Source organism: Corella eumyota, chromosome 2 (assembly GCF_963082875.1).
Source record: "Corella eumyota chromosome 2, kaCorEumy4.1, whole genome shotgun sequence".
NCBI classification, from domain to species: domain Eukaryota; kingdom Metazoa; phylum Chordata; class Ascidiacea; order Phlebobranchia; family Corellidae; genus Corella; species Corella eumyota.
In genome coordinates this window covers 508,832-532,698 of record NC_137491.1, presented here as the reverse complement: position 1 = coordinate 532,698, position 23,867 = coordinate 508,832, and the positions used below count along the sequence as shown (strand labels likewise).

At 31.4% G+C, this 23,867-nt stretch overlaps 3 protein-coding genes and 1 long non-coding RNA gene across 4 annotated transcripts; 2 read left to right on the top strand and 2 right to left on the bottom strand.

Moving 5' to 3' along the window:
* Nucleotides 1-413: 413 nt before the first annotated feature.
* Nucleotides 414-6,826, top strand: LOC145741762 (uncharacterized). Its single transcript, XM_082559411.1, has 17 exons — nt 414-624; nt 1,039-1,122; nt 1,268-1,415; nt 1,810-1,904; nt 1,962-1,999; nt 2,409-2,525; nt 2,767-2,882; nt 3,220-3,319; nt 3,460-3,543; nt 3,624-3,701; nt 4,169-4,291; nt 4,906-5,290; nt 5,372-5,428; nt 5,988-6,117; nt 6,184-6,263; nt 6,336-6,553; nt 6,626-6,826. The coding sequence occupies exons 1-16, from the start codon at nt 449-451 to the stop codon at nt 6,454-6,456; spliced, it is 1,932 nt and encodes a 643-aa protein (XP_082415537.1). The 5' UTR covers nt 414-448; the 3' UTR covers nt 6,457-6,553; nt 6,626-6,826.
* A 128-nt stretch (nt 6,827-6,954) lies between these two features.
* On the top strand, nt 6,955-8,869 carry LOC145741793 (uncharacterized). The gene is made up of 6 exons (XR_014280940.1): nt 6,955-7,118; nt 7,180-7,229; nt 7,302-7,372; nt 7,918-7,993; nt 8,242-8,325; nt 8,733-8,869. It is a non-coding gene; the product is annotated as an uncharacterized LOC145741793 (long non-coding RNA).
* Nucleotides 8,870-11,461: 2,592 nt separating this feature from the next.
* On the bottom strand, nt 11,462-17,414 carry LOC145744088 (cytochrome P450 4F8-like). Its single transcript, XM_082562189.1, has 11 exons — nt 17,274-17,414; nt 16,865-17,009; nt 16,357-16,489; nt 15,845-16,006; nt 14,704-14,863; nt 14,010-14,153; nt 13,722-13,809; nt 12,577-12,679; nt 12,132-12,348; nt 11,784-11,866; nt 11,462-11,636 (listed from the first exon to the last, which is right to left on the bottom strand). Exons 1-11 carry the CDS (start codon nt 17,412-17,414, stop codon nt 11,462-11,464), a joined length of 1,551 nt encoding a protein of 516 aa, XP_082418315.1.
* Nucleotides 17,415-18,993: 1,579 nt separating this feature from the next.
* LOC145741768 (kelch-like protein 12) lies at nt 18,994-23,347 on the bottom strand. Its single transcript, XM_082559418.1, has 11 exons — nt 23,251-23,347; nt 22,913-23,066; nt 22,514-22,731; nt 22,062-22,211; nt 21,679-21,757; nt 21,383-21,474; nt 21,031-21,211; nt 20,512-20,655; nt 19,846-20,007; nt 19,306-19,462; nt 18,994-19,238 (listed from the first exon to the last, which is right to left on the bottom strand). The coding sequence occupies exons 1-11, from the start codon at nt 23,263-23,265 to the stop codon at nt 19,133-19,135; spliced, it is 1,458 nt and encodes a 485-aa protein (XP_082415544.1). The 5' UTR covers nt 23,266-23,347; the 3' UTR covers nt 18,994-19,132.
* Between the last annotated feature and the right edge of the window lie 520 nt (nt 23,348-23,867).

Here is a 23,867-nt window from a genome sequence, read left to right as displayed (position 1 = left end):
TAAATGTTAAGAAATAAAGGGTTAAGTGAGGTATAGGCTAATAGGCATATAAAAAAAGGGAGATTTTTTTTTGTATATATCTTTATCCTCGATGTGGGAAAGTTGAATGCGCGACTTAAACTTAGAGTAACATAAGTTACTCCGACCCAGTCTCGAGTTGCCTGTGGCAGTTTGGGATATTATAGATTATAATTGCCCGATAATTATGCTGCTGATCAAGTGCTGGCTCAGCAGGAGTTCATACCGTTTATAGCACCTTACTCAATGGCGCTACAGCATAAGACTAGTGGGGATTAAACCCACGACTTCATGTCTGGTGTAGCAAGTGTTCTTGAATTAAATCTGTTAAGAATTTAAACAAAATAGTAATAAGAAACTCATGCTTAATAATGTATTATATTTACAGGTTTTATATAAAAGTTGACACCTTATTTGGTGGAATTTTAAAATGTCTCGACGATCGATGTCGTTGAGTCCAATTCGGACGGAAAGTGGAGCAAATTTGAGGACCGCTCATTGGACTCGGATGAAGTTTAAACAAAGAGGAGGAGCCGGAGGTGGAGGACATCATTTTGGGAATCGACCGAACTTTTACAACAAGCAGCATTACCATGAAAACAATCGGTAAGAAGTTATATTAACTTTAATAAAATAATTTTGTTTGAAATGCGTAATTATAAGAAGAAATAAGATAAAAAATCAATTAATTAAAGAATTACAAAATTGGGGAGATTTTACTTGAATGTAAAATATGTTGGATAGAATAGATTGAACTTTTACTGATTACAAATATATTTTAAATATTTAATCATGCAAATATATTTAAGATATTCTTAAAATTATTAATTGTTAATATATATTTAAAATTTATGGGTAAAAATTGGTTATTTGAAAGTTATTTGTTGAATTCTTGTGATTTTATACAAAAATATCTCTCAAATATTTCACCAAACAAAGTTAGCCTTCAACAAAGTTGCTAATAATACTTGACACAGGATTTTAAAGGATGATATTTGTTTTTACTTTGAAACTTTACAGGTATTACCCAAACCAACACAGAAATGAGTTTAGGAAAGAGCATCGCCGAGAAAGTTTTTACGACTCCAGGAGATCTAGATCAAGGTTAAGTTAAAATTCAACAGATCTTTGGTCTTGGGTTTGATTCCCACTGAAGACATATTTTGTATTTTATACGCATTACAATTTATAATTTTTTATGGGGTTAAACTGGAAAATTTTATTTTTATTTAGAATTTAATTTTATTAGGTCAAGGTCACGTCATTCTTCAAGGTCATCTTCATGGTCAAGTGGTCACCATTCACCAGTGAAAAATTTAAACCAATCAAAACCCAGAGATTTGTTGGAACCCAGTAAATGGGATTCCCCCAAAGAAAGAAATGGGAATAAAAATGAGGTTTGAGAAAATAAATTTTAAAATTTATTAAAAATCTTTTTTTTTAAGTTTTATCAAATCTTTCTATAACATTAAATTTTAACATTATTTTTACTTTGTTATATATACCGGCAGCGTGGTGTAGTGGTCTGAACACTTTCTACACTACATAAGGTCCTGGGTTTAATCCCTCCTGCCCTTAAGTAAGGTGCTATAAACGGTATGAACTGCTGCTGAACCAGCACTTAATCAGCAGCATTATTGGCGGGCAATTCTATAATCTATAATATCCAAAACCGCCAAAGTCAACTCGAGACTGGGTCGGAGTAACTGATGTTACTCTATGTTCACGTCGCGCATTCGACTTTCCCAAATTGAGGATAAAAATATTTACAAAAACAATTTTGAATTTCAGAATAAATTGATTGATGTAAATAAGGAAAATCAAAAAAAAACTAAAATAAAACCAAAGGACAATGAATACCAGGATGTATTTGAGAATAAAAAAAGGTAAATCTTATTTAAAACAATAATTAATCGGTTAATTAATTAAATTTCTCTGTCCAGGTCTCCACAACTATCCAACCAAGTTAATATTACTCCAGGTAATTATTTTTATGTTTTTGTTAACTTTAAAACTTAATTAGGAAACAACTTTTGATGCCAAGTTGTTAAATTTAGTTTTTATTGATATATTTATGATAAAAATAAATAATTTTATTACTGCTAAAGCTTTGAGTTCATCGGCAGGCATGGTGTAATGGTAAGAACACTTGTTACACCACACATGAGGTCGTGGGTTCAATCCCCATTGATCTCATGCTGTAGCGCCCTTGAGTAACGCGCTATAAACGGTATAAACTCCTGCTGAGCCAGCACTTAATCAGCAGCTTAATTATCAAGCAATTATAATCTATAATATCCCAAACTGCTAGAAAAAGTAATACTGGTGGTAGAAATAAATAATTGTCTGTAAAACTAACAAAATTCAAGGTTCAACATCAATATTTTTAGCTCCCAAGGAGACAAGTATGACAGTGGTCGACCCAAGTGGAAAATTGGTCACGATGACTTTTATTGAAATGGTTGGACCTGATGGAAAGTTGATGAAGGTTTTGCAGATGCCAAAAGGTTTATTTGTGTTAAATTATTCATGACCTGGGCTTAAGTTAACAATAGGTTGTTATTCAATAATTTTAGTAATATCAATTTATTATTAGGGGTTTATACAAAATACATGTTTAGGGTTCTTCTATAGAATATAGTTCAAAAAACTATATTATTATTTATTTCTTAATGATTATCAACATTTTATCAAAATCCATTTTTTATCAATTTCTGTCACAAAAAAACGGATTAACTTTTATTTCAGGGCCTCCAGCAACCACTGCACCCCCTGTTGCTATGGTAACCAGCCCCCTAGTTACCACTAGCCCCGATTTGTTGGGTGAGAAAGTTGACCGGAGCAAGTATGAGGCAGAAAAATTGGTAAAAAAAATTTTTTTTATTCCGAATAATTTCTCCTCAATTTCCTTCACTACATGAGTTCCTGGGTTCGATTCCCACTGCTCTTATGCTGTAGCGTCCTTAAGTAAGGTTCTATAAACGATATGGACACCTGCTGAGCCAGCACTTAATCAGCAGCATAATCACTAGGCAATTAATATCATTAATTAATGTCAAAGTCAACTTGGGAATGGGTTGGAGTAACTGATGTTACTCTATGTTTAGGTGTGAAGTCAACCTTTCCACAACAAGATATAAAAAAAGAATAATTTTGTTTTTTTATTAAACTTTCACTTAGTTTTTGTGTTGAAATTATCAGGAATTGGAAGAGAAACAACGACGACGTAAAGAAGTTATTCGAACCCGATTGTGGCCGAGACCAGCTACCTGGAAAGATAAGGGAAACCCTGAGACTAAAGGTAAATAATTTGGAAACCCTGAAACTATTAGTAAATAATTTGGAAACCCTGAATTTTTTTTTTAATAAATTATTTTTAAATTTAGAAAAATAAAAAAAAATTCAAAAAATTGTAAATTATTTTTAAAATATTTTTTCTAGAATCCAAAGATTTAACTTGGGCTTTGAACCCTAAAAACAAAAACAATGTTATTCCTGGATTGGGGGGTTCACCAAAGAAAGAAGGTTTTCCTAAATTTCTTTTAAATTTTTATGTTTTTATTTTTTTTTTAGTTTTTAATTCTTTTAATTTTTTTTTATTTTAGAAAATGAAACTGTTGGCCGTAAAATTTCAACATTGGGAAACACTATTTCGTACCCTGCCATTAAAATCAATCAAAACGGTAAAAATTTTAATTGAAACTCTTAATTAACTTAAAATAATTAATTAATCATTTTTCAGCAGGTCTCATTTTGTTTGAAAATCTAAATATTTTAATGAAATTGATAAATTTTACAAATTGGAAACCCTGCTCTTTTTATTATTATTGGAAACCCTGCAATATTCTGAAATGTAATTTTTTGTCGACTCTTTCAATTAAATTATTGGAAGCCCTGTAGTTTTTTTATTGACGGAACTCTGCAAAAATTTTATTATTGGAAACCCTGTAATATTTAAAAATTGGAAACACTGCCAGTATTTAATTATTTGGAAACACTGGAATATGTGTTAATTTATTTTGGTTTAATTTTGTTGCCCTTTGGCCGAAAAGTAAGTTCTAACTAAGAATCTTAAAAAAATTGTTTTTTTTTTAAATTAGTTTTAAAATTGTTTAAATTTTACATTTTTTGTAACTTAAATTTTTTTTAGAATATGTTCGAAACGTGGATCAAAATGTTGAAAGTAATGAGAATGTTGCACAACAAGAGAAACAACAAAACAAAAACTATCAACAACAATTTCAACAAACTGCATATCCAAATATTTCTCAAGGTAAAAAATTTAAATAAATATTTTGGTATTTTTGTTAAGTGCTTAAAGTTCTTTTTTTTGTATATATCTTTATCCTCAATGTGGGAAAGTTAAATGCCCGACCTAAACATAGAGTAACATCAGTTACTCCAACCCAGTCTAGAGTTGCCTGTGGCAGTTTGGGATATTATAGATTATAATTGCCCGATAATTACGCTGCTAATTAAGTGCTGGCTCAACAGGAATTCATACTTGTTTATAGCGCCTTACTCAATGGCGCTTCAGCATAAGATCAGTGGGGATTAAACCCACGACCTCATGTGTGGTGTAGCAAGAGTTCTTACCACTACACCACGCTGCCGGTTTTTTAAAAGAAGTCATTTGCTAGTTTTATGATCAACATTTTAATTGTCCTAATATGGTTAAAACTCTCAACTAATATTTGCTAGGGGAAAATTACCCACACACCACAAACAGTAGTTTTATTTATTTAGTTGGCCTTTAAATTGGACATATTTATATCACCCACTCTGTTACTCTGTATAGATTAATTTTTACTTTAGTCAAAGATGTGGTGATGCAAAGTAAAATATTAAGTGCCCGGGGTTAAATCACGGCCTTCATTCTTTTTTCAGGGTTTTCCAAACCTTGCTACATCAGCTCTGTAGTGCCAACTGTGGCAGAAGTGCACCCTCCAGAGGAAGTAGAATTACGACACCAAGTGGCTAAAGTTAGACAACCCGTAGAAGATTTAAGGACCCCAGTGGAAGACTTGAGACACCCTGTGAAAGATTTGAGACACCCAGTGGAAAACTTGAGACACCCAGTGGAAGATTTGAGACACTCCGTGGAAGACTTGAGACACCCAGTGGAAGATTTGAGACACTCCGTGGAAGACTTGAGACACCCTGTGGATGGTTTGAGACATCCAGTGGAAAATTTGAGACACCCAGTGGAAGGTTTGAGACACCCTGTGGCCAGTAAATGGGAGTCCCCTGATGTTACAAAGATTCAACAAAGGTAAATATTTTAGAAACTAAAGTTATTCAAAAAGTTTTAAATTTTTCTGTGTTAAATTTTCTGATCTTTGTCAACTTTTAGATCTCACAAAAGTTTTGCCTCCCACGAAAGTAGTTCAAGTGATGGGGAGAATAAATCGTGAGTTAATGATCTTACAATTTTTTTTTTAATTATTAATTTTAACTTTTATTTAAATAATAATCACAATAAAACCACCAGACTTCAGGCCAACACTTTCAAAATTTTAAACAAGATGGTTGTGGTAATTGACCAGCAGGATGGGGTGGTTGAAACACTTGGGTTTAAATCATGAGGTTCTGGGTTTGATCCCCACTGTTCTTATGCTGTAGTGTAATACTATAGACGTTACTAAGCGCCAAGCCAAAAAAACATCAACAAATTAAACCAGCAAGAAGCAACTGCCAGCGTGGTGTGGTGGTTGGAACACTTGCTACACCACCATGAGGTCGTGGGTTCAATCCCCATTGATCTCATGCTGTAGTGCCCTTGAGTAAGGCGCTATAAACGGTATGAACTCCTGCTGAGCCAGCACTTAAGCAGCAGCATAATTATCGGGCAATTATAATCTATAATATCCCAAACTGTTTAAGTCAACTCGGGACTTGGTCCGGGTAACAAATGTTACTTTATATTTAAATTGACCTTCCCACATTGAGGATAAATTTAAAATACTCAGATACAAACCTGAAGCAGTTGTGGAGGTCGAATGTTCAAGTGACGAGAATTTGAAGAAGAAAAAAAAGAAGAAAAAGCAACGAAAATTGTCGACCAGCGAAAGTAAAAAGAAAAAGAAGAAAAAGAAAAAGGTTTGTGTTTAAAGTCAAAAGAAATTTTTAATTTTTTTTAAACTTTTTATTTAAATTTTTTTGCAGGAACTTAGTGAGGAGAAAAATGATAAAAAATTGAAGAAACAAAAACTTGAGGAAGAAGAAAAAATTGATCATTTGATTCGGTATTTTAAAAAACTGTTTTTATTTCAATTTTTGCACAAAAAAAATTCAAATTTTAATAAATATTTTTTTAGAAACATTCCTGCTGATTTGCCTTTGTCTCATATTCGAGATTTAGTTGTACGCAACAACATGGAAGGTGGCCAGTCCATTTTCAGTCACATCCCTAATCTGAGCAAGAGTACTGACTCATAAGAGACACAATTTGTGTCATTATTTGGTGGCAGTGAGGATAAACAATCACTCTTGATTTCGAGGAAGTCTTTAAAAAAAACAAAGATTACAGTAACAGGTGAGTAACAGAGATGTGGCATTAAATTAAGGTTGTTACTGGAGCAAGTGTTGTAACATATTTGTGTTGCAGGTTCACGAAGTGTCACACATATGACAAAACTCTCGTTGTCGGAGAGAATCACGAAAGCTCACGAGGAGAAAAAAATGGAAAATGAAAAAGTTATGAGAAGCAAACAAACCGTGAGTTGAAATTATTTTTAATTTCGGGCAAAAATTTTAATTTTAATTTTTTTCAGGTCTCTGTGAATTTGGAAAGTTTAAACTTTTTGAAAATGGGAAAAGAAAATGAAAAAAGTTGTTCAAGGTCACCTTTAAGGCATTCAAGGTCAAAGCAAAGGTCATTAAGTGGCTCAAGGTCAATGGAAATGTCAACTTCACCATCGGGGGCACAAAAAATCTCATTAGATAGATCAAGGTCAAACCAAAGGTCATTAAACAGGTCAAATTCTAACCAGAGGTCTTTGGAAAGGTCAAGGTCACCTAAAAGGTCTCCAGTTCGAAGGTCAAGGTCAAAATCACTTCCAAGGGCATACAATGATCAACGACAGAGGTTATCTTCAAAGGTGATTTATAACAATAGTTGTTTTTAATGCCCATTGTTAAAACAAAACCTCTTTGTTATAGGAAAGTGTTCCAGGTCGATGGAACCAAAACAGGGATTGAGGTAATTCCAGGTAAGTTTAATGACATCACAATATATTAATGACATCACAGAATGCTTAAATATATTATTTATGACATCACAGATCCCCACAAAGAGTATATCAGCAGAGGAATTACAATCACTACAACCAGAGATATCGTGGAAGGGGTGGAGGTAAATTAAGTTTTATTAATTAGGATAATTAATTAATATTTTGTCACTAAATTACAAAAAAGCCTGTTTTATATAAATTTTTTTTTTACTTTTTTATATTAATAAAAGAAGTTTAAAGATTTAATTATTAATTACCGAAGGAAAATGTATTATTATAAAACTTTACCAGTACCTAATATTGTTTTTATTTATCCTCGATGTAAGAACGTCGTCTTTAAAGCCTGAACATAGAGTAACATTAGTTACTCCGATCCAGTCTCGAGTTGCCTGTGGCAGTTTGTGATATTATAGATTATAATTGCCCAATAATTATGCTGCTGATTAAGTGCTGGCTCAGCAGGAGTTCATACAATTTATAGTGCCTTACTCAAGGGTGCTACAGCATGAGAGCAGTGGGGATTAAACCCACGACCTCATGGTGGTGTAGCAAATATTTGTACCACTACACCACGCTGCCGGCTACTAAAAAGTTCATACTGGCTAATTTGTTTTTTAAATAAGAAAATAAATATATTTAATTTTGAAAGCACTTTTCTTTTTCTTAGGTTTCAGAGGACGATGGAACAACCACCAAAACTACTTTCACAACAGAGGAAGGGGTTACCAAGGCAACAACTGGAGGTTTCGACATTTTATAAATATTATGATGCAAAAGTTGCTATAAGGTTTATAATATATCGTTGTTACATAGGATCTAATGGGTACCATGCCACCCTTACCCCATTTGTGATGTAATATTGTTTTGACCCCCCTTAATCCTGACCCTGGCTCACCCACTTATCATAGTTGTTAGATTTTGATAAGTTTTAAAGGCTATAGGACTAAAAAAGCTAGTTTTGTAACTTTTTATTGATTAAAACTATTTTCAGAGGTCGATTTCAAAACAATTATTACGACAACAATCGACCGAGACCAAATTTTAACCTGAACAACAGAGACAAAAGGTTCAATAGGTAAGTTTATGTTTAAAAGTTTTAAGTTTGATTCTTACTGCTGGTAAATTGTAGAAAGTCAAGAACTTGTGTTTTTAACCGGCAGCGTGGTGTAGTGGTAAGAACACTTGCTACAATACCATAAGGTCATGGGTTGAATCCCCACTGCCCTCATGCTGTAGCGCTCTTAAGTAAGGCGCTATAAACAGTATGAACTCCTGCTGAGTCAATACTTAATTAGCAGCTTAAATATCGGGCAATTATAATCTATAATATTCAAAACTGCCACAGGCAACTCGAGCCGTGTCGGAATAACTGATGTTACTTTATGTTTAGATCACACATTCGACTTTTCAATATCAAGGGTAAAGATATGTACAAAAAAAAAGGAGTTTTTAATATTTACTAAAAACAAGTTTTATTTTTAGCTCTTTCAATATTTCCAAATCCTACTTTAAGTTGATTCAAAAAGTGAAGTTCATTTCGAACGCCGGCCGAGTGAAAACTTGCACTAAAACGATGACAATGTTGGAAGATGAGGGAGTCAAGAAACATCGCAATCTAGAACTCAGGAAAAAACAGCTTCAGGTTTTGTTAAAAAACAGATTTTAACTTGTACTAGTTATTGGTTGAAATTTTGATAAAAATTTTTGAATATTTATAAATTTTTTTTGTCTGTTTCGATTAATTTTTTGCTTTCTCAGTTTATAATAATTCTTTTTGAGGATAAACAATATATTTTATTATTTACAGATTCCCAGTTTACCCCCAACAATGATGACTCAGTGCAAAATCCTTAAAATTTCTTACAAGATTCAGGTAAAAAACTTAATGTTATTTGTAAAATATTATGGTTAGGCCTAAGTTAACCGGCAGAGTGTCAGAACACTTGGCTTCGCTTTTTAATCCCCACTGATCTCATGCTGTAGCGCCCTTGAGTAAGGTTTTATAAACGGTATAAACTCCTGCTGAGCTAGCACTTTAATCAGCAGCATAATTACCGAGTAATTATAATCTATAATATCCCAAACTACCACAGGCAACTCGAGATTTTGTCAGGGTAACTGATGTTATTCTATGTTTACGCTAAAAAATTGACCTTCTTACATTGAGGATAAATTTATATTTTTAATTAGATTTTTTACATAGAAAAAAAAACCTTTTTTAAGTTTCTGAAAAAATGACTATGAAATTCCCATTAATTATTATTTTGTGATTGAGGATAAACTTAAATTTATTTTTCCTCCAGTTTGAGTTGGAAAACCAAAGTTGAGTCGCAACTTGAGGGTGAAATGTCCGTTCTTTCTTGGATCGATTCCACTGCAGGGAAATCCCCAAACCCAGGACTTATCATTGGAACAACTTTCAGTAGAGGACAACCCACCAAAATATGAAGGTAAGATAGTTGTAAAAATATTCAATTTTTGACATTTATTTTGGTTTAACCCCAAATTGTTAGTTGTGGGTATAAATGATATTGTTGATTTTTTTTGTATATATCTTTATCCTCGATGTGGGAGGTCGAATGTATGACCTAAACATGGAGTAACATTAGTTACTTCGACCCAGTCTCAAGTTGCTTTTAGCAGTTTGGGATATTATAGATTATAATTGCCTGATAAATATACTGCTGATTAAGTGTTGGCTCAGCAGGAGTTCATACCGTTTATAGCGCCTTACTCAAGGGCGCTACAGTATGAAACCAGTGGGGATTGAACCATCGACCTCATGTGTGGTGTAGCAAATGTTTTTACCACTACACCACGCTGCTAACTTAAAACTTTTTGGCTCCTAATCAAATTCCATGAATTAATGTGCCTAAATTCTATTATTTCCTCTTTAGCTCCACCACCTGTTTACACATCAGTTGTTGACAATGTCGTCAATATAAAAGAGAAAGAGGATAATGACTACTTGATGGGGGAAACCCAGTTTGCACCCAAGTATGCTTATTATGATTGGAACCAACAGGCATTCAGTTACAACTAAAAAGGTTGGGTTGATTAATTTGAGGGTTTGGGTTTCTTTTTTAAAGTTTATATCAGTGTTTATTTGGAATTTGCACATCTACCTTTTCAAATATTTTAAAGATTTTGAATATTTGGATATGGAACATTTTTAACTTTTAAAATAAAGTTAGAACAAGGATTATTATCAGAAACTTGACCTTTTTTTTAAAAGGACTTTATCTAAATTTCTAAATAAGGGGAATTTTGATGCAAGTTTTATTAGTTCAAAACCTCTTATATTTAAACATGGAGTAGCTGTTTATAATGTATCATATATTTTTGTAATCATATAATAAGTTAATTTAGAATATATTTAAAATAATTGTAGAATTAAATTAGTGTAAACTTATTCAACTTGGTTAATTGTCAAAAGCTTAAGGTTGTTTTTAATTAAATATTTAATTTGTTATTATTTACAAAAACTTTTTAACTTAGTTTAAAAAAAACAACATTAAGCTTTTAAACTTCTCATATTTTAAACAAATTACATTGAAATTCATTACTTGAACATATATATTGCAATTTAAAGGTTTTGAATCATTTCTTATACTTTAATTTTATCAATTCTGCAATTAATTTTTTATAATAATATGCAAAACACTTTCAGGATATCATATATGTACTTATACATTCCATTTTATTGCAAGCACTGACCTTATATTTAACTATGTAGCATGTATTTTAAATCATTATTTTTGAATTGTGTTTTTTGTAGAACGGTAGCAGTTTATATATCTTAAGGGTAGGCTGTTAGCTCGTTAAAAACTACCATTATTGCTTTTTAATTATTCTTTCATTGCATTAACATTTGGTTCTAACTTAAAAGTTTATAATTTTCTTCAATTTTGTTATTTTTGTAATTGTAGCCTTACTAGCTTTCAATATTTCTAATAAATAGAATTAGATTAAAATATTTTGTTATATGGTGTCTATATTATTAAAGCTAAAAACCTAAACAAATAAATTATTTATTTTTGTTTTTGCAAAGACAAAACATCGATGAAAAAGGCTAAAAAAATATTTATAAAATAATATTTATAAAATAAAAAATAATTTTTGTTTCTTAATTAAATTTTCGTATAATATAAAAATTATAATTACATTTTTTTGGAGCAAAATTAAAAAGTAAACAGGAATTGTGACAGATTTTATGGCACTACATGTCGGAACTTTAGGTGCACGCCATCACGAGGCAAGATGGTTACTGCAGGGAAGACGACGGCTTCTTTAGTGTCACAATCCCTGTACACGTGGAACGAACGAAGAACCTTACAGAGTACAACCCTCATTTGTTGCATGGCAAAGTTCTGGCCGATACAATTTCTGTCAAAAAAGTAAAAAAATTTAAAGTTTATTTTTTTAATTTAAAAAAATTTATTTTCAATTTAAGGTAAATTCAAATTTTTTAGGTCTTTTAAATATCTTTCAAACTAAATTTATTTTTAAACATTTTTTTTCAAGTCCCCTCACCTTGTTCCTGCTCCGAATGGAAGGAAAGCAAACGGAGATCGGTTTTCAGAATTTTCCGGGGAGAAGCGATCAGGGTCAAACACCTGAGGGTGATAGAGGGTCAGAAGTGTCAAAAATATTTAAAAAAATAAAAAATGATTTAAATATCCAAGTTTTACATGACATAAAGAACTCAAACCAGCCTAAACATAAAGTACCTTACTAGTGTGCTAAAGCATAAGAGCAGTGGGGATCAAACCCAGAACCTCATGTAGTAAAGCCAAGTGTTCTGACCCCTACACTTTGCTGCCAGTCAAAATAAAAACTGGATTTAAAAAAAATATAACGAAAAATTTCTCCCAAACTTACATCTGGGTTCTCCCAAACATGAGGATTATGATGCAGAGCATGGAAGTTGATCCCGATCCCCGTTCCCTTCTTAAAAACATGCTCCCGACCTCCATCAAAACTGTTTTTTATTGTGAGCTCATCGGTCACCTTCCGAGCGGTGATGTGGATTACTGACTGGACTCTAATTCCTTCCTTAATGCACTGGTTCAGGTACGGAAGCTGAGCCAAGTCATCCCTATAATGAGGTAACAATGGGGATTAAGTGTAACAATGGGGATTAAGTGTAACAATGGGTATAATTTGTAAGAATGTAATAACAATTTTAAATCAATGGGTAAAATATTTAATTCTAGAACACAACGACCAGAATGGCAGAATTAAAAGTCATTTTTTATGAACAATAATTAAATTGTTAGCAAACAATGTGTAACAATGGGGTATTATAAACAACAATTAATCTAACCATTCAATTGTCTCTTTATCCCCGACCACATTTCTTATTTCATCTCTACATTTCTCCTGGCACTCGGGGTTGTTGGAAAGATGATACAAAATCCAGCTCAAACCTGAAAATAAATATTTAGTTTCAAAGTCAAATCATGGTTTTGTGTGTTCCAGGGTTCGATTCCCACTGCCAGCATGTTATTTAGGTTTAATTAAACTGGCAGCCTGAGCCAACACTTGATCAGCAGCTTAATAAAGTGTTCTGATCACCACGCTGCAGGTGTTCAGTTTTAAGGACATTTAAATCATGGTTTTATGTGTTCCAGGGTTCGATTCCCACTGCCAGCATGTTATTTAGGTTTAATTAAACTGGCAGCCTGAGCCAACACTTATTCAGCAGCTTAATAAAGTGTTCTGATCACCACGTTGCAGGTGTTCAGTTTTAAGGTCATTCAAATCATGGTTTTATGTGTTCCAGGGTTCGATTCCCACTGCCAGCATGTTATTTAGGTTTAATTAAACTGGCAGCCTGAGCCAACACTTGATCAGCAGCTTAATAAAGTGTTCTGATCACTACACCACGCTGCAGGTGTTCAGTTTTAAGGACATTTAAATCATGGTTTTATGTGTTCCAGAGTTCGATTCCCACTGCCAGCATGTTATTGAGGTTTAATTAAACTGGCAGCCTGAGCCAACACTTATTCAGCAGCTTAATAAAGTGTTCTGATCACCACGCTGCAGGTGTTCAGTTTTAAGGTCATTCAAATCATGGTTTTATGTGTTCCAGGGTTCGATTCCCACTGCCAGCATGTTATTTAGGTTTAATTAAACTGGCAGCCTGAGCCAACACTTGATCAGCAGCTTAATAAAGTGTTCTGATCACTACACCACGCTGCAGGTGTTCAGTTTTAAGGTCATTTAAATCATGGTTTTATGTGTTCCAGAGTTCGATTCCCACTGCCAGCATGTTATTTAGGTTTAATTAAACTGGCAGCCTAAGCCAACACTTAATCAGCAGCTTAGTTAAGTGTTCTGATCATTACACCACGCTGCAGGTGTTCAGTTTTAAGGACATTTAAATCATGGTTTTATTTATTCCAGGGTTCGATTCCCACTGCCAGCATGTTATTTAGGTTTAATTTACTTTTTACTTAAAGTTTTTACTTGTTGCAACGGTTTCTTGTCCTGCCGAGAAAAACGTTAAAACTTCGTCGGTTATTTCATCCTCGGTCAACCCGACCCCGTCCTGATCCTAAGTTATAAAGCATGCAGTAATAAACATGTATGTTACGTCACTAATGCCACTTTGCCCAACTTTACTTGGTTAATTGTGACGTCAATATCATTCGTCATTTTTAAACCTTGTGACGTCAAGATTGACTTTAACCGTTTAGCTAACATTAAAATTTATTTTTGGTTAATTATTACGTCACAAAATGACGTCACTCCTACCTTGGTTTGAATTAAAATGTCCAGAAAATCGACAAATTTATTTTTTCGTTTTCGGAACGTAAAAATTTTGCCTGTGACGTCATCAGTTATTTTTGAACTTTCGGAATTATTCGAGAACAAAACTTTTTTTCGTTCTTGAATTATCTAAACAATTAAAATCAAACTTATATTTTTTCAAGTTAATAGTTCTGCTATGTTTTTGTTTGCTTCTGTATAACCTTAAGGTGATATAAGCTTTAAATATTCACTGTGTAATGCATGTGCTGTTGTGCTGTGTTTTTTAAGCTATACTTGAACTCTAGGCTCAAGGGCGAATAGCGTGGCATTTCGCGGCGACTTGAACCCGAAACGTTTGGCTCGTAGTTCGCTGCCAGGATTGGTATAGGACAATATTACTGCCAGGATTGGTATAGGACTATGACTATATGACACTATGACGCTGCCAGGATTGGTATAGGACTATATTACTGCCAGGATTGGTATAGGACTATATTACTGCCAGGATTGGTATAGGACAATATTACTGCCAGGATTGGTATAGGACTATATTACTGCCAGGATTGGTATAGGACTATATTACTGCCAGGATTGGTATAGGACTATATTATTGCGTTACTCTATAAAAGTGCTTCAAAGTAACAAGTTCTCTAATTTTAACAAATAAAACTTGGAAATTTACAAAAACTTCTCTTACCTCTCCCACCATCTCCATGAGAGATTCTGCATTCCTCTTAAACTTTCTTCCCTCCGGACTCAGCCAGAACAGGAAGTCGATCAACATCCAGCTGTGGTGAGTCCGTGCCAACATCCCAGCTGATAACTCGCGAACCAATCGAACGTACATGCTCCCCTTACTGTGACGTAAATGACGTTATGACGTAATTCACTATTAGACGTAAATGTTGTTATGACGTAATTCACCCTGACGTAAGTGATGTAACGTAATTCACTATGACGTAAGTTGTGATGACGTAAGTGTTGTTATAATTCACTCTAACGTAAGTGTTGTTATGACGTAATTAACTATGACATAACTATGACGTTTACTAAAAATAAGAACAAGAATTTTTTTGGAAAATAAATAACATTTTTAGAAGGGGGGCTGTATAGGGGGGGGGGTTAAAAACATGTCTTAGATTCTAGGTAAAATTTTGTTTTCGGACATTTATGATTTTTCTGTAAAAGTTGTTTTAGTTTTTCGGTTAAAAGGGGCTTTCGAATACATTGTGTTGAAACAAATTGCTTACGCTAGAATTTATGTGTTATATCATAACTTAGATAACAATATTGGCAGGGTACGCTTAGCCTAGGCGTTGTTTAACCTTTGTAATCGCGCCATATTGGGTTTGACCCGAGATATTCAAAGTATCGCTACCTTTATAAAGGTTACTGTGAGTTTATATTTGCATCAAACACATATATTGGCCAAAAAAAGCCTGGTTTTCCACTAACACGTTATATCAGAGTCCAACATCATGGACAATGTTCAATCTTTAGCAAAGTTCAACAAGGGTTCATTTGTTGTACTTGGTTTAGTTTGTTTAACTTTTGAGTGGGTTTGTTTGTTTTAACAATAATTGTTCGCTTGTTTAAACTTACGCCAAGTTCAGTTTTTATTTACAAGCTGGGGTCGACCTTCGTTTAACCTTTGTTCCTAGTTTAGTTTGTTTAAGTAGTTTTTAAATACATGGGTGTGTTTGTTTTAACAATACCTATGAACTTCTGTCCTTTATAAATACGTTGGTCTGTTTGTGATGACGTAGAAAAATAGTCCATTAATAAAATGAAAAAAATAGTCCATTAATAAAAAATAGTCCATTAATAAAATGTTTTACCCTGATTTGTCGTTGAATTGTTGGGACATAACACATTCCATGAGGTTACTGTAAGTAAATTCGCTGATTGGAACACAAATATCACCTACGTCACCATAGGATGCTTTGTCGTCGATCCATTTAAGAAAAGATTCACAATTTTGATTGAATATAACCACGTGTCTGTGAAAAATTTTAAAGCAAATAAAATAATCGTTTTTGATTTTAATTCTCTTCTAAAACATCTAACAGGCATCGTAATGTAATGGTCAGGACACCTACACTACACGAAGTTCTGGTTTTGATTCCAACTGATCTCAAGTAAGGTGCTACAAACGGTATGAACACTTAATCAGCAGCATAATTATCGGGCAATTATAATTAATAGTATCCCAAACTGCCACAGACAACTCGAGACTGGGTCGGAGTAACTGATGTTACTCTATGTTTAAGTCGTATAGTCGACCGTTAAACATAATTTAAGATTCGTTCGCAATGAAATTTTTAACAAAAGAATTAAAATTTTTCTTAACTGTTTTAAAACATCGAAGTGAAAGATCGGCGTAAGAAGTCGTCGATGACGTTTCCACAGCGCCCCTGATGACGTAAGCAGCCCTTCGCGCAACAATGGTTTCATGACCTTGTTTGTTATAACGCCCTTTGGATCTGTGCAGAACAAAGTCAAGTTTACTCAAGGTCACGTGATCAGATAAAACTTAAGTAGAGTGGTTTAGTTACAAGGTCATGTTCATTGCCAAAGTCATTGTTATCTTTGCGGCTTTTTCGTTTAACTGTTCACAAGAATAAATATGACGTCAATATATGATGATGTCATTACTAATATAAATATGACGTCACTGTATAATGATGTCATTACTTAAATAAATATGACGTCACTATACCATGATGTCATACATGCACTACTATGATTCCACAAATTGTGACGTCAAATGAGTTTTTACTTCAATAACGCCATAATACGTTGCAAAAGGGGAACAATACGTCACAAAGGGAAGTGACGTCACAAAAATAATGACGTACATATCTTAGATAGAACAGATTTGACAGTTTCTGGATGATAAACTTGGACGTGTCCGCTGATTGGTCCCAACCACTGCGCGCACATCGATGGAAACTCTCGACATCGCTTCACCGCGCGTTCTAATCCCTCCGCAGTAAACGAGTACTATGACGTCATAAACAGAAAGTGATTTTGATTAGTGATGTCATAAATTAAAAGTGAATTTCAGTTATGACGTTATAAATAAAGAGTGGTTCTGGTTAGTGACGTCATAAACAAAAAGTGATTCTGATTAGTGACGTTATAAGCAAAATTGTTTTTTATTTGTGACGTCGTAAAGAAAAAATTACTTTAATTAGTGACGTCATAAACAAAAAGTGTTTTTGATTGAATTATTTGTTTAAATTAAAATTCCTGTTTTGTTTTTACCTTAACGATGTCTCCATATAACCAATGTCCGTCGTCAGGTCGTCCCACTTTTGTCGCGATATCTTTAAACTTCGCGTACGAAATAACACCTGGTGTTATGACGTAATAAACCAACACAATAACGATCGCAAGAAACGCCATATCAGCTAATAGAGTATTGAATACCAACCCAGACGACAATAAACGTTTCGAAATAAATTCCACAATTGCCATTCTTAATTAATTTTGTTAATTAATTGACACCAACTGCTAACAAATAAATATTTTAAAAGTTTTTTTAACTTGGATTTTTTTACATTTTTTTAGGTTCAAAAAATATTTGGTTCAAACCATTTTTTCTTACTATCAATATTTTTCAAATATATTTTTAACAAACTTTATTCGCTGGAGTTTATTTGTAATTAAACAAAACCTGGATTGCCTCGCTTATATGATATTACGTAACAAACTTAATTACTTCGTTCTATGTATTTAAAACTCGTTTTTATAAATTGAATCAACATCGTTCATTAAACCAATATAGATCAGTACAAGAGTTTAACTTTTTTTGTTCTTGTTTTGGCATGTGTTTATATTTATATTAAATTTATAAATTTGGTTATTGTATTAAAATCAGGAAGTCACAAACTATTTCCTATGATTATAAATAAAATATAAAAACCAAATAAATAAAAAAAACCGGCAGCGTGGTGTAGTGGTAAGAACACTTGCTACACCACACATGAGGTCGTGGTTTCAACCCCCACTGATCTCATGCTGTAGCGCCCTTGAGTAAGGCGCTATAAACGGTATGAACCCCTGCTGAGCCAGCACTCAATCAACAGCATATTTATCAGGCAATTATATTTTATAATATCCCAAACTGCCACAGGCAAATCGAGATTGGGTCGAAGTAACTGATGTTACTCTATGTTTAAGTCGCGCATTTGACTTTCCCACATCGAGGATACAGATATATACAAAAAAATATATATTGAAAAAGGTATATTTTTATTTTAATAACTGATAAAAAAAACAAATTTTAATGTGCTATGATATTTCTTGTTTATTTTAATTTTTAATTAAGTAAATAGTATTTTTATTTATCTAAACAAGAAGTTTTTGAAATTTGTTTTTATTTATTCTTATAACCTGCTTACATTACATTTTTATGTAACTATGTGATGAGATTACCCATACTATCTTGCAAAAAAAAATCCATAATATCGATAAATTTTGTTTTGAACATAAAACATGTCCTAACCAAACAATTTATTTTATTATTATTGCCTTATTTTATTTTTATCTGTTAAACTATGAATAACAGGTCATTTAAAAATTCAACCTTTTATTCAACAAATTTATAAAACACTAACAACGAACCTAAAACCTTGAAACAAAAATGTAATTAGTAAAACTACAGTGATTAGAAAATGCATAAAAGTAAAAAAACTTTAATTACAAGCACAAATAAAACAAACAAGCCAATATAAATAAAAATGTGACAAATTTTTTGATAAAAAAAAAATTTTAATTACATAAAATATCAAAAAAAAATTTGCAGTAAATTTAAAAAAAATAATAAAATTATTAAATACAACTTTAAAGTATAAATATATAACAAGATAAATATTTTAAATATAATTTGCTAAAAAAATGAAGGTAAAAAAATATCAAACATAATCAAATATAAAATAATTTTGAAAAATAAAAATATTTAAAATTGTATTTTTTATATGGTTTAAAATAAAGCAAATAAAACTTAGGTTTGTTTTACAACTAAAACATAAAAAAATTCATTTAATGAATTAATTTGTATTGTTACTGTTTAATAATAGTATATTGACTAACTATGACCTCATAAACAAAATAATTTGTTATTAAACAACCACCATTGTTGCTTCATATATTTCCCTTTCCGTTTCAGCAATGATTGTCCACTTGTTGTTCGTGGGATCAAATACTTCAATGGAATTAACTGGATCCCTAAATAATAAAACAATGAACCGGAGTTTAATAAATTATTACAAACTAAATATTTAGTTTAACTTACTCATGTATGCCCCCCACAACATAAATCTTGCCATCTACAACTGAGGCACAGTGACCACGTCGAGCCTTGTTCAGTGGTGCAACTTCTGACCATGTATCTGTGGAAATGTTGTATTTGATCACTGATGAAACTACACCAATGCCATTTTGCCATCCACCTTTTAAATTATATTAATTTCCAATTAAAAATTAATGTAACAACATTTAATATTCATAATTGAAGGAAAAGTTTTTTACATTAAATTAAAATTTCAATTACAGAATTGCTTAAAATTTATATTTAGCAATGATATGTTAGTTATCATGTTATTTTTTGAAACTTATAGCTATGTTAACTAAAACAATTGCAAGACTGTTGGTATTTTTATAATTTTCTATTTAATTTTAAAAATCTTGCATTAGTTACTAATTTTTTTATTTTTTTTTTGCATTTCATATTTAATTTAAATTTTTTGTTGCAATAAAAATAATTTTACTTTTACTAATTCCCTTACGTATAACCTAGTCTGCCACAATAATAAACTTAACTAATAATACTGACCAGTAACAAATATGTGATCATCCAAAACTACAGCTGCATGATAAAATATACTATATTTCATTGGAGAAATAAGAGACCACTTTTGTTCATCAAAATCAAAACATTCTGATGAACTTAAACTTCCATCTTCATCATTATATCCTCCAATTGCAAATAATTTACCTAAATAAAAACCAAACTTAAAAAACCATTAAGCCAAACTAAACTAATAACAATTTTTATAAAATATTTACAAAAGAGTAAAAAATATATTACAGAAGCAAAATGATCAAAATAATTCGCTAATACTAAAATATTTTTTCTGTTTGCAAACACAATAACAGAATAGTCGGTCACCAGTGATGTCATAATGAGCTATTTTTATAAATGAGAGTTCAGGCCAAACTCAAGGTTGCAGCCAAAATAATCATATTATTTCTTGGTAATATTAATCTAAAGTTAATCTTGGAAAGAAGATACTCAAGCAAAATTAATTTTTTATAACACTGCTCTATTATATGTTTTACTAAAATAATTAAACTTAAAATACCTCATTATATAAATTGTAAAAAATTTAAAATTATATGATTTTTTTTAAATTGTTTTTAAAATAAATGTTGCAATTTTTCCTTTATTGTAAACTATCTTAAAACATTTATTAATACAATAAAACCTTAAGTTGTTTACCTCTTGCAGCAAGTAATACATGTCCTCTTCGTGGAACAATCATGTCAGGAATATTTCCTCTTTTATTTGTCCTCACATCCAAGAATTCCCCACTTGATAAAGTTTCATCATCTTCATCATCACCTCCAGTTGTGTAAATACAATCTACAACATTTATAAACTAAACAGATTGTTTTTTTATTTTTAATATTAAAATAATAAAGTGGAAAACATGAACATGATGTTTAAAAAAGGGGACTGCATTACTGCCCTAAACAATATTAGTATATATTAGGTACTAGAATAAAGTGCCTTGCCTTTATTAGCACCATTAGAAGTGCCTTTATTAGCAGTGCCTTTATTATTAGCAGAGCCTTTATTTAGCACTTAATTCGATTGTTTTACAATTTTTAACAACAATAAAATATTAGTGATTCTATCTTAATAACTTGGATGTAAAATCTAAATAATGGCTCGTATGTGAAATGCAGACAAAAACACAAACCCCAATTAGTCAAACATTAAAGTAAATAAACCAACCATTTATGACAGCTGATGATGCATACCACCGAGCTTGTTTCATTGGAGGTTCAACTTTCCATTGTGGATCTACTTCATCTAATTTTAAACTCTTAACAGAAGAATTATCCACCCCCCCCATGATGAAAACTTGATTGTTGACAACAGCAGATGAAGCTCCCCGCCTTTCTTCATTTAATTCCTTGATATAAAATCTTTTTTTAATTTTGGATAGCAACGCATTCCTAGTTAATAATAACCCCATAATTTTATAATAAAAATATATATTATCCAAATTGTAAATGATACAGTTAAACTGTAAAATACTTTAATAAATCATATTATATATGTGTAAATGGTTATATGAACTTACTGGCATCTGAGTCCATTGTTTTGTAACAGTGTTAAACAAAATGACCTTTTCACCATGACCAGCTCCTCCCATTATAAGTAACTTTGTTGGAACTACAACAATATTATTGTAAATGTTTAATAAGAAAAATTTTATTTAGTTTTACCTGTTTCGTTTTTGTTTTTGATAAAACAATATTAAATTTTCCCTTTTTTTATTAAAATATTTTTAGAAATATTTAAAAAATTAGTACAAATATATAGGAAAAGCTAACTTAACATCCAGTTTTACAATTCAAACTATGTCAAAACAGTTACCTTTTTTTTCAAGTGGAACAAAATTAATTAAAGCGTTGATAAGTGTTTCGTTGCATTCCAAGGATTTTGTTATCAATTTCTACAATTTAAAAAAACATTTTTGACAGTTTTTTGGATATATTTTTATTTACGATGTGGAAAAGTCGAATGAGCGATCTAAACATAGAGTAACAACAGTTACCCAAATCAGTCTCAAGTTCACTTTGTCAGTTATAGATTATAATTGCCCGGTAATTATGCTGCTGATTAAGTGCATGTGATCTGTTGGGATCGAACCCAGGACCTTATGTAATGTAGAAAGTGTTCTGACCACAACACTATGCTGCTGGTTTAATATGCTGTTAAGTAACAATTTAAAACTGATTACTATTTACCAAACTGACCTCTTTCATAATAACTTGTTGAAGAAATTCTCTGCCTAATTTAAGAAGATCAAGAGATTGAAACAATTGGTTGACATGTTTCTGTCGTTCATTGCTGTCATGTTTTATCCAATTTATCATCGCATTGTAAACTATCTGCTCAGATAAAACCTGTGTTTAAAAATGTTAAAAATAATTTAAACAGGTTGAATTTAATCTTGTCTAAGATAGTATGAGTATTTATTTAGAAAATACTTATCAATGAAAATGGCTTTTCTAAAAAAAAATTATTGTAAAGAAAGTAAAAAGGTAGTTCCATAGAAAAATATTTTGACTATAAATAGTTCTAGTGCAATACTTTGTTTCAGGAGCAAATTAAAATAATATTTGTACAAGATTAATTTGGCAATTTAAAAAAAAATTTTATAAACTTTTGAGAGCGTGTCTTCTGAACATAGTAAAACTTATATTACCTTCTTTTCTTTTAATTTTAGAATAGAAAGCAAATCCTCGTAACAAAGTTGGATAAGTTCTTGCTTTGATGCAACTCTTTCAAAATTCTTGGCAATTATTTTCTGGGCTCCTTGCTTTAAGTTTTCAAGGTTGTATCTTTGAGAATAAGCCAGCATGGTTAAACAATTCTCAACATCAACAATGGTTTGCACAAATTCTCCACAAAACTTTCGAAGTTCTAAATTTAAATGTTGTCTCATTCTTGAGTTAAATGAGAATATTATTTAAATAAAATTAATAATAATAATTATGATAAAACTTTAAAGATATCAAAAAGATTTAAATAACTTAAATATAATTTAACTTTTAACAAAAATTTACATGCTACCCTATCGTTATTAAAATTTTAATAATTTTACTGTTAATTTGTAGATAATTTGCAGCTTCCATAATTTCAAAGACATTTTCTTCGGTTATCAGGATTTTTGCAGTGTAAGCATAATCTAAAATAAGTTTCATAATTTCCGAGCTTATTCCTTGGATCTTTACAATAGGATTGTATTTCTCTCTCATCTATGAAAACATAAAGTTGACTGAAAAGACAATATTATTGTATTGGCAAGACCACCATTTTACATTTGAAAATGCTACCATTCTTTTACAGCCATTTTACAAATTTGAAGTAGAACCACATTAAATAAATTTAAACAATTGCAAAATTTTTATGAAAAAGTAGTTTTTAAAATGTTTTTTTTACCTCAGTTGTAAACATTGTTTTAAAGAAAACACAAAAAAATGCGAGAATGTTTTTGTGAGCGGAATGCTTCTTTGTTCCATCATTGATTGTGACATCACAAAACTCTTTGTCTTCATTCCTATCTCTAAAATAAAACATTAAATAAATATTTAGTTTTAAAATAATAAATCAACCAACAGTATATCAATAACAAACCTGTTTAACTCTTCAAATATTTCATTAATGTGGTCACCCTCAAATTGTTGACTTCGCACCATTTTTAAACAAATTTAAACAACATTAACAACAAACCTAAAACCTTGAAACAAAATTTTTTAACAAAAACAAAATTATTAAAATTAGCTTTGGTCGTTGCTAAGCAAACTATAGCAACCAAATGTGGTAACCGGACATATTAAATGTGATAAAAAAGAGGGATAAAAATAATAAAAAACTATACAAATAATTGAAATAAAATTTTGATTTTTTTTGATGTTTTTAAAGTCGAAATCTTAAAAATTATAGTCACAATTTTGTAACATTTATAATTAAAGTCATAACCCTTATTGCAACAATGCATTGCTTTCGTCATTTTGTTAAAATCAAATGTTTTATTTATTTTAAAAGTAAAGGACAAT

Coding starts and splice junctions, on each gene's coding strand:
- LOC145741762 (XM_082559411.1), top strand. CDS start 449: ATGTCTCGACGATCGATGTCGTTGAGTCCAATTCGGACGGAAAGTGGA. Junction 1,123..1,267: donor TCCAGGAGATCTAGATCAAG/GTTAAGTTAAAA, acceptor TAATTTTATTAG/GTCAAGGTCACGTCATTCTT. Junction 2,883..3,219: donor AGTATGAGGCAGAAAAATTG/GTAAAAAAAATT, acceptor TGAAATTATCAG/GAATTGGAAGAGAAACAACG.
- LOC145744088 (XM_082562189.1), bottom strand. CDS start 17,414: ATGGCGTTTCTTGCGATCGTTATTGTGTTGGTTTATTACGTCATAACA. Junction 17,010..17,273: donor TATATGGAGACATCGTTAAG/GTAAAAACAAAA, acceptor ATGACGTCATAG/TACTCGTTTACTGCGGAGGG. Junction 11,637..11,783: donor CCATTCGGAGCAGGAACAAG/GTGAGGGGACTT, acceptor CTTTTTTGACAG/AAATTGTATCGGCCAGAACT.
- LOC145741768 (XM_082559418.1), bottom strand. Junction 22,212..22,513: donor TAAAATTAAAAGAAAAGAAG/GTAATATAAGTT, acceptor TTTTAAACACAG/GTTTTATCTGAGCAGATAGT. Junction 20,008..20,511: donor TGTATTACTTGCTGCAAGAG/GTAAACAACTTA, acceptor GTTTTTATTTAG/GTAAATTATTTGCAATTGGA.